General features: G+C 44.7%; 1 protein-coding gene across 1 annotated transcript in view; it reads left to right on the top strand.

Moving 5' to 3' along the window:
• Window positions 1-2720: 2720 nt before the first annotated feature.
• The window catches only part of FAM193A (family with sequence similarity 193 member A), a gene marked incomplete at its 5' end in the record, with an annotated part of 74599 nt that continues 64150 nt past the window's right edge, over window positions 2721-13169 (top strand). Inside the window, one exon of the mRNA XM_084266837.1 lies at window positions 2721-2993. Within this exon, the coding sequence (XP_084122963.1) occupies window positions 2721-2993 (273 nt within the window). The remainder of the gene's footprint in view (window positions 2994-13169) is intronic.

Genomic DNA, 13169 nt, shown 5'->3' with positions numbered 1-13169 from the left:
TAGCTGCAGATCTTTGCAGCAGTCAAATTCATTTCCTCTCCCTTTTGCTCCAGTTCATACAAACATTCAAATCCACCACCAAAGTGGCGAGTCCGTGTCTAAAACAACCTCCTGGCTCAGCAGCTAATTGTAAGTTAAAAACAAGGTGTGGTAGCTGAGTTCAGTTCAAAACCATGAAAGCACTTCATTTCCCTGAGCACCAGTATTTACTTGCAGGTTTAAAAAAGGGACCCTGACCTGTGCAGCTTGTAAAAAACCTCACCATCCTGTGCTGTGAATTTTCTTTAATATTGAAAACTGGATTAAAAACCAGAATTCATCTGGATGGCCCTTATTTTCTGAAGTGTAAAAGGCAAACATTTATGTTTCTGTAATGACAGTGTGAGAATTAAAAGCTGTGATGTCAGACTAAGTAGTATTACTTTAGCTGCTGTACGGTTGAGTGATTTTACTATAATAGTTTCTCATAATAATGCTTTTTATCTGTAATACATAGGGGATAGAGAGACTGACAGAGCTGTAATCTTTCTTTCAGAAGCATGGTGTTAAATGAACGAGGGCCAAATGAAAATATAATTCTGAAAGGAAGATAAAGACGGCCCTGTATAAGACTGAAATAAGATGTGTCACCATTTCAAGTGAAAGATGTTAGCTCTGGAAATAATGCCATGTATTAAGAAGAAATGTCACATGAAGTCAACTTTGAACTTCAACTACAAGCCTAGAATGTTTTTGTTTGTGGCCAAAGGCTGCACATAATGGTGTGAGTTTCGCATCGCCCCTACTCTCGCCACCGCTGTTCACTGCTAAGGCAGCACCGTGTGTGCTGAGCATCAAGTGTGTTTATGCAGACCAGTGCCCTGCCCCTAAAAACTCACCATTTACTAGACCACAGAATTAACATGTTCTCCCGGTTTCACAGCTGCCTGCATGTACCTGCAAAGCTCCTCCATATGCACCGAGGCAAACCAAGCCTGGAATAGCTGCAGCACGGATGGTAGCGTCTTCTGGAGCTGCCAGACGCACATCAGGACATGCTGTAATTAGTGCCTTCTTCATTCCTCTCCCAAAACTCCTGAGCTGTCTTTTCCATGACCTTTTAAGTGTGTATGGTCACTAGTGAATGAAAGGCACACACACAGAATTACAAGGTTGGAAAAGACCTTTAAGATCATCAAGTCCAACCGTTCCTGTCCTATGCTAAACCATAGCCCTAAGTAGCTTATCTACCCTTTTTTTAAACACATCCAGGGATGGTCACTGTTCCAGGCCCTGACAACTCTTTCAGTGACAAAATGTTTCCCAACATCTAATCTGACCCTGCCCTGGCACAGCTTTGTGCCATTTCCCCTTGTCCTATCTCCTGTCCCCTGGCTGAAGAGACCATCGCCCACCTCTCTGCACCCTCCCTTCAGGTAATTGTAGGCAGTGATAAGGTCTCCCCTCAGCCTCCTCAAAGCTAAACATCCCCAGTTCCCTCAGCTGCTCCTCAGAGGATTTGCCCTCCAGCCCCTTCCCCAGCCTGGTTGCCCTTCTCTGGACTCGCTCCAGGACCTCCATGTCCTTCTGATGGTGGGGAGCCCAGAACTGGACCCAGCACTTGAGATGCAGCCTCACCAACCCCGAGTACAATATCTGGTCCCTCTGGACTACAGTCTGACCCACCACTGCTACCATGCAGAGCCACCACAACTTCAATGCTGCAATCTCCTCGTGGGGAGCAGCCTGGGGAAGCGACGGCGCCCTGATCTGCAACCCGCGCTGGGTGAGCGGGGCGGGAGCAGTCTGGCTACCGAGGTCGGTGGTGGTTTAGGCTACAGGAGAGCCTCCTGCAGCCAGACCCGGCCTAATCTCACCCCCCACAGCTGAGGCCCCGGGGCCTCAATAGGCAGAGGCCGAGGGGCGTAACCTCCACCTCGGCCCGGCCTGCCCTGCCTGGGGCTGGGGCAGGTGGTGCGTGCGCGGTGCTGACGGCTGGGGGATGCCGGGGCAAAGCCCGCACGAAGCCAGATGTACCCATTCCCTCCGAGCGGCGGGCGGGACGCGGCCCCTTCCGCGGGACGCGGCCCGCCCGCCACGCTGAGAGGCTGCGATCGCCGGCTCCTCAACGACCCCTCCCCCCCGGGAGCAACCGGCTGCTACGGGCTCTTTAAGAAGCGGGGGCGCGCGTCACGTGGTGCTCGCCGGCTCCTGGGCGGCTGTGTAGTCCCTTGACCGGGGTGGCGACGTCGGCCGGCGGGGCTACCGGCGGTGGGGGGGACTACAGCTCCCAGCGGGCACCGCGGCGGCGGATGAGCTCACCGGCCGCGCCCAGGCGGGCCTCGAAGCGCACGCCGGGAGTTGTAGTTCCCCTTCCCTTACGGCGCCGGGCTGCGGCGTGGCGGGAGAACTACACACCCCAGCGTGCCCGGCGGGGCGGGTTCCCGTCAGCGCAAGGGGGAGCCCCCCGACGTAAAGGGGGATCACTTTCCCCTTGTGTCCGCCATATTGGACGGTAACTCTGGTCAGCGGCGCTGGGGCCGAGGGAGTCCCGGTTGCCGTGACAGTTGGTGCGCTCCGCTCCTCGGCGCCTGGGGTGGCCCGTACCCCGGCCCTGCCCGTCCCCTCCGCTCCCGGGCGCTCGCGGCGGCCCCGCGTCCCTTCCCCTCCTCCTCCTTCTCCTCCTCCCCACCCCCACCCCCCCCCCCGCTCCCTCCTCCCTTGCCCGGGTGTCAGGCACGATGAGTCCGGCCGACGCCAAGCGCGGAGCCAAGCGCCGGAAGAACAAGCGGGGCGGCGGCCTCAGCAGCACCGGCGGGCCGGGACCCAGCGGCGGCGGCGGCGCCGGCGGCCTGGGCAAGGCCGGGGCGGCGGCGGGAGCGGCCCCTCTGCGGGCTGCGACCCAGGCGGCCGCCGCCTCGCCGAACGCGGTGGGCGGCCTGCTGACAGCGCCGGCGACGACCGCCGGCAACGGAGCCTTGAGCAGCGGCGGGGCCGCGGCGGGACACGGCGAGGTGAGGGGGGGAGCTGAGGCGGGCGGTGGTGACATCCCGCTGCAGCGGGCCCGGCACACACCCACCCAGGCGGGCGGCGCTGGCATCCGGGGGGGCTGCCTCCGCACCATCCGCCCTCTCCTCCTGCCCTTTTGGTCGGGTGCGGGCTCCGGGGCCTCAGCGGGGCGGGGGGAGCGAGCGCTGGGCCCCTACCGGCGGCGGGGGGCCGCGGCGCTGGCCTGCGTGGCGGGGCGGTGGGGCTGGGCAGTGTCCCCGGCTCCCCGCCCTTTGTGGGGGAAGGGCAGCGCAGGCTGCTCGGCCGTGGCGGCGTGGGGGTTCCTCCCGGAATCCCGTCTGGAGCCTCCTCCGCCGTCCCTGTCCTCGGGGGGTCGTTTGACTCGGGCCCCACCTTAATGGAGGAGCTGTAAGAAGCCGGGGGCAGGCCTTGGAAAAGCAGAAATACACCTTTGTGTATGTTTTCTGCCATTAGTGGTAGAGCCCTTTTTGCAGTAGGCAACTTTGCAAAGCATAGCAGGTTCATTGTAGCTTGGGCTGTGGCTTGCACTCTGGTACCTCAGAATAATTCAGTTCTGTTACATTAGTTCATAATATGGTGGAGCAGACTGTGTGGTTTAATTGATTTTTTTTTTTTTTTTTTACAAGAAAAATTGCTCAAGAATTAGGCCTTTAGAAAGGTATCCTACTGGTTCAGGTGGCAACAGTGTAATTAAATTTATGTTCTCTCTCACAAAGGTTACCCCCAATTTTTTGTTATCTACACGGTGCTCACGTTTGGGTATCATATTTGCAAAAGCATTTCCTGCTGACAGTATGGTCAGGCTTCCACGTGCATGTCATACAGCCTGGTCTGTTTCCTCCCTCCTTCTCAAACTTTTGTGTGTGAGAGGGAAATAAAGACATGGCTTTTGTGATGTCAGGGTGTTTGAAATACCACCATGTAACAACTGAGGTTTTTTTGTTCTCCATGTAATTTTGTGCCCATTTATCTTGCTGGGTCAACAAGAAATTTAGTAATTGTAGATTAACTTTCCCTCATACCTCTTTAAAACTTGCCTTTTTATACTCACGTATGTGGTTACCCAAAATCCACACTGCTTTAGATTAACTGTTTCTGTCAGATCTGATACTTATTTTGGGCATAATTTCCTTTTGGGACATTAGGCCTTACATTATTTAAATATCCAGAAGAATGATGTGCACAGTGGTGAAGAGGTGTGCAAGTTGTTATTTTAACTTTGCAAGTCATCACTAAACTCTCTTCTCATTAAATTGCCAGCAGGAGAATGCGTCTTGTTTTGTCTTACATCTTATCTTGGAAGCTCTTCCAGGCCCAGGTTCCTAAGTATTGTAGGAGCAAGCATGGTAATGCAGAGAGAAGTAAAGCAAACAGTGGAGTGGAATGGGATGTTGATGTGGTTCGAATAGCAAAGGCTCCGCTGTCCCTGGTATTTTGTTCAGTTTGTATCTTGTGGGTACATGTAGTCCAGGATTTTGGTTCTAACGTAATTGCACTGTATCAGATCTCTTTCTGAAATTAATCTTTAAAAGATGGCATCACTGCAAGTCTTCCTACTTCATGTTTCTTCTTTCTTTCAGGCTAAATAGTTTCTAATAAAATTTCCCAGTCTTCAGGAGCCTTCGCTGGCCAAGTATAAGTCATACCTTCAAAATTAAATACAGTATTTCAGCACTGAAGTTCTGGGGAAGCATTTCTGCATGTACTGATATAGTCTTCACACTCTTATAAGTATGCACAACATGTTAATTTGAATTGATTTGCTTTAATTGATCTTTTTTTGCTTGTACTCTTAGATGGGTGTGCAGTTTGTCAGATTTCACTTAACAGTGTGGCGTGAGTGGTCGGGAAGACTGATGGACAAATGGGGATTTAAGAAGTTGGTTAAATAGATCGGTTAGTTAAGCTAGAGTAAACCTGCAGCACAGACCTTACTTAAGTAAGCAGTAAGCATATTGCAGTTAGATTTTGCGGATAAATACATCCATGTGCTCTGTTTCTGAAAGGTGGATACTTATACTCTGTAGTACTCATTTATAGTTGATGTTACTGCCTCCATACTGGTTTTGGTGAGCTTTTTCTTGATGTTTTCAATAACTTTCGAATGGTGGTGATGTGAAAGTTGTCATCATTTGAAAGTTAACTGATCATCTTGTTTCAGAGATGAAAGCAAAGATGAAATCTTATGGCATCATTACCTGACTATTACTTACATGAAAATGCAATCTCCTTAATGGTTAATAATTTGCTAGTTAAGGGTGCATGGCCAAAACAAGACTTTGTTCTTTGAGTGAAAGACTAGCATATGTTGTTTCTGGATGAAGTTGAGAAAGCAAACTGTGTGTTTTACATGACTGATCACTTCTAAATTAGGTGCAATATTTGTTTTGGCTGGATGGAGAGTAAGCAATGCATTAATAGCTGTAAAGTAGTAACCAGAATTGCTTTATTTTTATCTTACACCGAATATTGCAAAGTTCCTGTTTGTGGGTAAGGAAAATCATCAGCCAGTTCTTTGCTGGACAAACTCGAATGTTTAATCTCTGAAAACATACAAAACACCTTAAAAAAAGCAGCATTTCATATTTGCTGCACAGCATAATGTGTCTGATTATTAGCATGCAGCTTTGGTCACTTCCTTGGCTTTAGGGCATCCATTCTGGATGTTGCAGGCACATCCTTCTACTAATGCTCTATTAGATGTTTCTTCTAAAACTTGTCTGAAACATGGAAGGAAACAAAATGTTCAAGGACGAGTCCTGCGTGTGCTCTGCTACCTTGTGTGCCAGTGGCTGCTCAGAATGAGGGATGCTTTCAACGTGCTTTCTGAGAGAGGTTGACTGGTTTTGAAATGGCTATGTTTATTTTTGAAACTAAAAGCATATGTGTTGGTATTGAAATTCTAGCAAAAGACTGTTAAAGCTAACAAATGTTTTAACTGAGAGCTTCAAATAGCTTTACCTAGAGGTTTGGTTTTAAGACTGCAGGCTAAATTCTGCGTTGGCGGCCATAATAATGTGTCCAAGTTCTGGGATGCAAGTGGGCAACTCCTGATGGAGCCTTCCTGGAAGCTGCATTGTCCCTGTGCTAGTGCTTTATAGCTTCCGAACCCATCCTCTCTAGCACTGTGAGATGTTTTAGAATGACAGTGAAATTGAGGGTGCTTTGGCAGTGTTTCAGTGCAAGGGAGTCTCTCCTTTTTGGAAACCTGTAACTGTGTCGACTTTAACTGGAATTGGAAACAAAGTAACTTAGTTGTGTGGTGCTGCTGCAGGGCTTCCCCCAGAGTTACATTTTTCTCCTTGCAGAACTATTTACAGCAGTGTTACAGAGTCAAATGTTCTATAAATATCAATAACTTGTATCCAGAAAATAAATATTTTGGATGGATGTATATATTCAAATAAATAGATCTTTTGTTATGTCCTGGTGGGTGTGTTGGGGATTTTTTGTTTTGCTTTTTAAAATTCAGCAATATATTAGTATCAGGCCTTCATAATTTTATCTTCTAATTTTTTTGACCAACAGTTGGATTATTAATGCTGTGAGATGCATTTGATCATCTCTTTCAACCACTGCATAACACATAGATACATTGTAGTAAAATTGGCTGTTCTTTAATATGCTCAGGTACTTTAGCATGAAGAGTCATATGTCAGTGGCAGATCAGCTGCAGCAGTAGTTTTTGTTACAGGCCTGGCTGATCTTATGTTATTAAGGGGAATAATCTAGTAGCCGTCTTACAGTTCTCTCACTTTTTCAATGCATTGTTTGTCAAGTGTAGTAAATGAATTAGACCTTACACTTTACATCTGTGTTAGAATTTTCATAGAATGTTTGACTGGACTATTCCTTTTTATGAGAGTGTGCTTTTTAAAATAGATATTCTATACATAGCAGACCATACATTACCACCTTTTAGACCAACTTTTTGAGTTGCTTTGTAGTTCATTGTGTTTTACTGATATCTGTGTTTGATTTGTTGTTTGAGATTTTTCCCTGTTCTCTCTTCCCCCTCCATGATTCAAGCATTCAAAGGAAATGGTATACAAAAGAGGAGCTTTGTCTGTCTGGAACTCAGAAGTTGGGCACATAGCTAGCTTCGGAATTTTTATGTAAGATCTCCTCATCTCCAAAAGCAAACTTATTTGGGCCAATTTTTGTCAAAGCTCAGGTAAACTAGATAAGTTCCAATAAATAAAATAGGATTGTAACCTCTACTTTTCTGGCTGAGGAAGCAGGTACTTCTAAACATTACCCAACAAATAAGTCTTGTTGACAGCCTGACAGCACATTTGTTTCTTTAACTAAATGTAGTTTGCCCCCTTTTTTCTTTAAATATGCATGTAGTACTGCAAGAGTTTATGCTTTGCTTTTTTGTGTCTTTGGTTTGGTTTTGTTTTATTTGTTTTTTAATAAAAAATGCAACAGAGTGAGGTGCAACTGTTAGGATTGGGTTTAGGTGGTATGGTTGAGTTAACTTGTGGATTTAGAAAGAGAATCTATTGTGACTTAAATGAATTGAACTAGAACGCTTCAAACTTTAAAATAAACTTAATGGTTGCATAACGTTCACATTAATAGCTCTTTCTTAGCTCTGCCTGTGATCAGTTAAGGCATTTTTGAGCTACTAGATCAGAGACCACAGGCACATGTAATAGTGGTTCAGTCAGATCTGGTAATACTGCTCCTGGGAAGTGTGTGACAGTGTGTACTCATGACCTTGACGCACATCCAGTCCCCGAGCGCTCCATTTCTCCCCCACCTCCTGCACCTGCTCTATCATGGTCAATTGATAACAGGAATAATCGGTTGTGGATTGTTAAATGGAACATGTGGAAAATGTGTCCAAAAATACTGCATCTAGTTCAGCAGTGTCTTATCTGTGCTAGCTAAGTATCCTCCTATGGCTTTTTGAGATGTTTGATTCTGGGTGTGAAGTCAAAGGATTTTTTTTTTCTCCTTTGATATATTGGTTGCAAAATGGTTGAGGTAAACCTTTTATTCTGAAAACCACAGTGACTCCATTCCCCTCCAAACCTTTGTTTCCTGACTAAAAAGGAAGCCTTGTTGATTTAATTGTATCTAGGTTAATATCAGCAGTTAGTTCTGAAATAGGTGTGTATTGGTAAGAATATTCACAGTTCTGTCCAGTTCTTCACCTGTAATATTTTTTTTTTATTCCATCAATACCTTAAGCTTCATTTAGGTGTTTAATATCACATAATTTTCTTCATTATGGTGATTATCCTTTTGTAGTGATATCCCACTTTGAGGGGAACCCTCAGATCCCTTCTCCTTTACAGTCTGTGTAGGGAAGGGATCTAAAGCTTACTCTGTTCTCCTTGCCAAGCAAGGAGAGCTGAGTAGATGTGGAAATTCAATTTGTTGGTGTTTGGTGCCTACAAGATTAATGTTGGTCCCTGATGTATGCACAGCGAGGGTGGTCCTTAACAAATACCAGGCTGGCAAAGATGTGTTGTGGAGAAGTTGTTAGGAGAAAAAATTGGGAAATAAACTTGCTTTGTTTAGGGTGTACAGGGCTTCATGGATGTGCTAGGCAGTGTTCCAGGATTTATATGGATCTGAGTAATCAAAGAAGCTTTAATATTTGTTGGGGCTCTTTCACTGGTGGGAGATGATATATCCTCTTTTATTAAGGTAATGAAAACAGTTCCTACATTTTCCTTTCTTGTGGTAACTTTTTTCAATTTTAATAGTGACCAAGGTAGATTTGGACTGCTGTGTTTTGAGTATGAGTATTCCATATGTGAAATTTTCTTAGGAAAATTAAACAGAACGAAAAACTTGAGTTTAATAGAAGAGTGCTGCAATTCCTATCTCTGTTAATATTTCAGTCTACAAGTTTCAGATTTCCTGTGCTGCAAATGCAGGGTTTAACTGGGAAATTACATTAATGATGCCGCTCAGTGTTATTATGGGAACGGCCCAAATTGAGGCTTGTCTGAGAAGGCAATAAAATAAATATGCCATTATTTTTTTGACACACACAAAAATTACTTCATTTTGTATTGTGAAAATTCAAGGCAGCCTGTGACATTATTGACCTTCACCTCCCAGCCCTGAGAGGAAACACACCAGAAATAGTGTTAAAGATAGGTCTGAGAAACTTAGTCATTTTCCTGAAGTATGTATTTTCTTTCATGTATCTGGTATGTATATGTAAAATTATTTTTAATGTATAGAATGTGCAGCTGCTTTAATGGTGCAGAAGTTAGTCTGCACACTGTTTTACAAAGTGGATTTTAGGGAGAAAATTAGCCGTTCTGCCTGCGAGCATGTTTGAGGCTGTTGAACTGAAGTTGTTCATGTTGGGCTGGTGATAGCACTGGAGAAAATCTTTCTTGGGGTGTGAACTTTAGCATGTTCTTAAATGATCAACTTTCTGTTGCACAAGACAAGGAGTAGTTCTCTCCATCTCAGAATTCTTCAGGTATCTGGGAGGGAGGTGCTCCTGTTTGGTGTCACTCTGTAGAAAGGCCATCTCCCTCCACTCTTTATTAAAGGTGGCCTTGAGGGATCTTGGTCCAAGGTGGGTTCCCAAAGCTGGGTATCATGAAAATATGTGTAGGAGGCTGTGCTTGGCCTCTACTTGCCTGTTTGCTTATGGCTCCTTTGTTTTAAAAACAAATTAAAAAGTTGGCACTCAGAAGGGTTGAGGTGAGTGACCCTCTTGGTCGTATCTTAAAACTGAAAGGATAGCTTTGCTCTTTCAAGAGTGGAAGCAAAAGATTGATTCCGCTGTGTGTTTCTGAGAAGAAAAGCGCTCTGGGTGGTTCTGTGAAATACTGCTATACGTGGTCTCTTCTGGGGCCTAGAGAAATAAAACAGAACAGGTTGCAGATGCCTCTAGTGTTAGTTATGGTAGAATGTCACAAAGTTAAGTCCTCTTGCACAGTAGATCTTTTTAATAGTACTCCTTTAACACATTGATCTGTTGAACTGGTTTGTAGTAGCTTTGTCAAGTGTTAGCTTCTGAAGGGACAGCAAAAAGGTAAGACCGTGATCGTCCAGGCAAATAACTAATCTTTTATATAGTTACAAAAATCATTATTTCTGTGTGTAGAGCTTTGGACTGCCTTAACCTAGAGCACACTTGTCAGCCACGGCATCTGGGCGTTAGGGCTTCTGTTGTGTTACCATCTTGTACTAGCCTTAGAATGTGGCTGTGGCAGGTGGATTGCTGCTGGTGCCGGTGGGGCCAGGAGCCCTGCGCTGCAGAAAGCAGCAAGGACCAGTTTCTGGGAGTGTGCAGGGATGGCAGTTGCTCTTAGAAAAAGCTGCTGGATTATTTTTTTTTTAACTGCTTTGGCAACAGTTCAGTGGTTTGTGTTGAGCTGCGAACAGATGGAGGATGTGATCAGCTGTTGGGGCAGTGTTTGCTGCTCTAAATAGCTGTTCCTTGTCCTTTCCAGGGAAAGGTAGCAGGCTGGATAGAAGTGTCCGGCTGGTGGCCCCAGGGGACTTCACTGTTCTAGAACTAAATTTTCTTATGCCAATGTTTATTCTTCTAGATATTAATTATTCCTATGCTATCAAAAACATTAGTTTGGCCAGAGCTTGCATTGCAACACCAACAGGAGTCAGTTGTTGCTCTTTTTGGAAATAACAGCTTCTCTGTTTAAGAGTTAAAGCAGAACCAGACAGTGTGGAGATCTGGGCTGTGGTTGGTTTATGTCCCAAATCTCCGAATATGCTGAAGAGGTAAGCTTTCTGAAGATTGTGTATTAATACATCCATCACTAGCTTATAAAACTCTAGTGATTAATGTCTGTTTATTAATATTACATGGTTGATATGTTAGCTATAGTAATTAAATCCAGTAGTTGTCCTGTAAAAAATATGAAGGGCTCCATGGACCCATAACTACTTGGTTTTCTGAATTAGGAATGTAAACACTGGCAACTTAAGTCTACACTAAGGCTTGTAGTACTGTGACTTCTGTGGATAACAGGGAAGTAACTAGGTGGGGTTTTTTGCTCCCCGTTAAGGATTCTCCTCCTTTAGGAAGTTTGCAGGCATAGCAGAAGTAACTGCTGGAGTTACTCCCCAAAAAAGGGTATTGGAGAGTAAAGGGTAGAGCAATGGGCATGTTCCTCTACAGCATCAGAAACTGAAGGAAGTTTACAGTAATGGGAATCTCAGTTATGACACCCAGCTATTGGGAAGGGGGGAAGATGCATATGGCACGTTTTGTTAGGACCATCCATCTGCTGAGCCAGCTTTCATCTAAAATTGGTTGTCTACAGTAATTTGTGATCTGGATTCATGGCAATAATCTGCCTCTCTGGTAGACTTACCACGACTGTGTGCTAGTGTGGCTGTCTAGCTTCTGTCAGAGCTGGTGCATAGTGACTCAGTGCTCAGCCATGTCCATCAAGTGTTCCTTCTGTACCACCAGCAACTCTTTAGGAACTGTAGACCTGGATATTTACCAGCTAGACTGATGTGTGAATAAGACCCTGAAGCAGCACCTGGGATATTCTTTTGTGTAGCCAAATACTGCTTTCTCTGGTCTTTTTGGGTTTACTTTTATTTTCCTTGTTGTGTCAGAAGAGACAGGTGGCAATTACAGCTCTAGTAAGTTAAGAGAAATCTGAGGGTGAGGTCTTTGGAAGGATAGACTAAGACTAAAATGCCGTTTTCTCCCCTCATGGGTAGTGTAGGAGAAGATTTAATGTGGAAAGATCTGTAAAAGCAAGCATTTTGATGCCACATGAAATATGTGTAGTCTTTTTGAAGCGGGCAAGCGAGTTCCTGAAAGAAAATCTCCTGACCATATTATCTGAGCATGACATGAAAAAACAAAATTGGTTACATAAACTTGACCAATAAATTTTGGTTGTGTCCTTCATAGGTTTTAAGTGTTTGTCATTAGTGGCATCTAAACTAAACTTAACGATATCTGAATTGTAAGATGAGGGAAAGGAAAGACTGCTAATTGACTCTTACTTCTGGAGGAAGTCTATTAATGCAAGCCATGGCTTTTTAGAATCTGTGTATTTCTGTGTTAGGGCAAATCTCAAGGTGTGTAGTGATGAAATTTGTTGGAAACTCTTAATTGTAACATATACATAATGCTCTGGAAAGAGCTGCAAGGCTCTACCTTGGCTCCTGTTCTGCTTTAAGCTTTGTGCTGTCAGACTGCATCAGTGACAGCTCCTTACAAACAAAAGAGGTGGCTTTAGGCAGGGGTGCTGGACTTGAATGCGCTCTGCCACCCGCTTCTTCTTTTCAAAAGACAGAACTAGTGAAAACAGCTGTATGTTGATGTGGCTGGAGTCTGTGCACTAACTGTGGGCACTGCAAACTTTTGGCTTCCCTCTGTATTTTGGGACTAAAGTAATTTTGCTTTTAAACTAAAATGATTTTTTTTTCCAGAAGCCAAAGTGTATTTTCTGGTTTTTGGTTGTGAGGTTGTTGTTGGGGTTTTTTTCTCTTACGTGCAGAAATGATAGCTTTAGATTTCAGAGCAGAGCTCTTCTGAAGCTAGGAAGATGGTTCTACCACTGAATTACACTCGAGGCTAGTGTGACAAACTAACAGTGTGATTTAAAAATGCCTTGAGTTAATCCTTTAATAGGCAGACTGGTTAGTTTGTGAATATTACGGGAAGTTACGGAACCTCTTTCAAATTTTGTAACTATATTAAACCCAACAGCTGACTGTTTCAAGCTTGTAAGGAGCATTTCACAGAGGTGGACGTGAGACTGAATTTGGATAACATTAATGTTGACACGAGCCCAGAGACGCTTTTGTGGACAGATGTGCGAGTGAGAACGTGTGTGTGTCGCCTTGTGCACGTATCCAGGCTTCAAAAACATGGCATACGGGGATGCAGGGTAATGATGCCGCTGTGTAAGTGTAGGCATGAAGCAAATACCTTCTGTGTGTGCATGTGCAGTTGTTCTGGGTTAGGAGAACATGGACATGTGTGTTAGGGCTGCTGATGGACAAAGCAGTGCCAGAGTAACTGTTTAAAGGTTCTTTGCCATACTGGGTTCTCATAGTGAAACCAGTTATTTCAAACAGAGGAGTTTACCTTAAAAAGCAGTTCTGAGCCACAGTAAAGTTTTGCCAGCCTTTAGTGTTTAATTGGTGTGGAGTTAATGACCAAAAGATTTCTTAATTGCCATAAT

Source organism: Gallinula chloropus (assembly GCF_964237585.1).
Source record: "Gallinula chloropus genome assembly, chromosome: 7".
Classification (NCBI taxonomy): domain Eukaryota; kingdom Metazoa; phylum Chordata; class Aves; order Gruiformes; family Rallidae; genus Gallinula; species Gallinula chloropus.
This window is presented reverse-complemented; position numbering and strand designations above follow the sequence as displayed.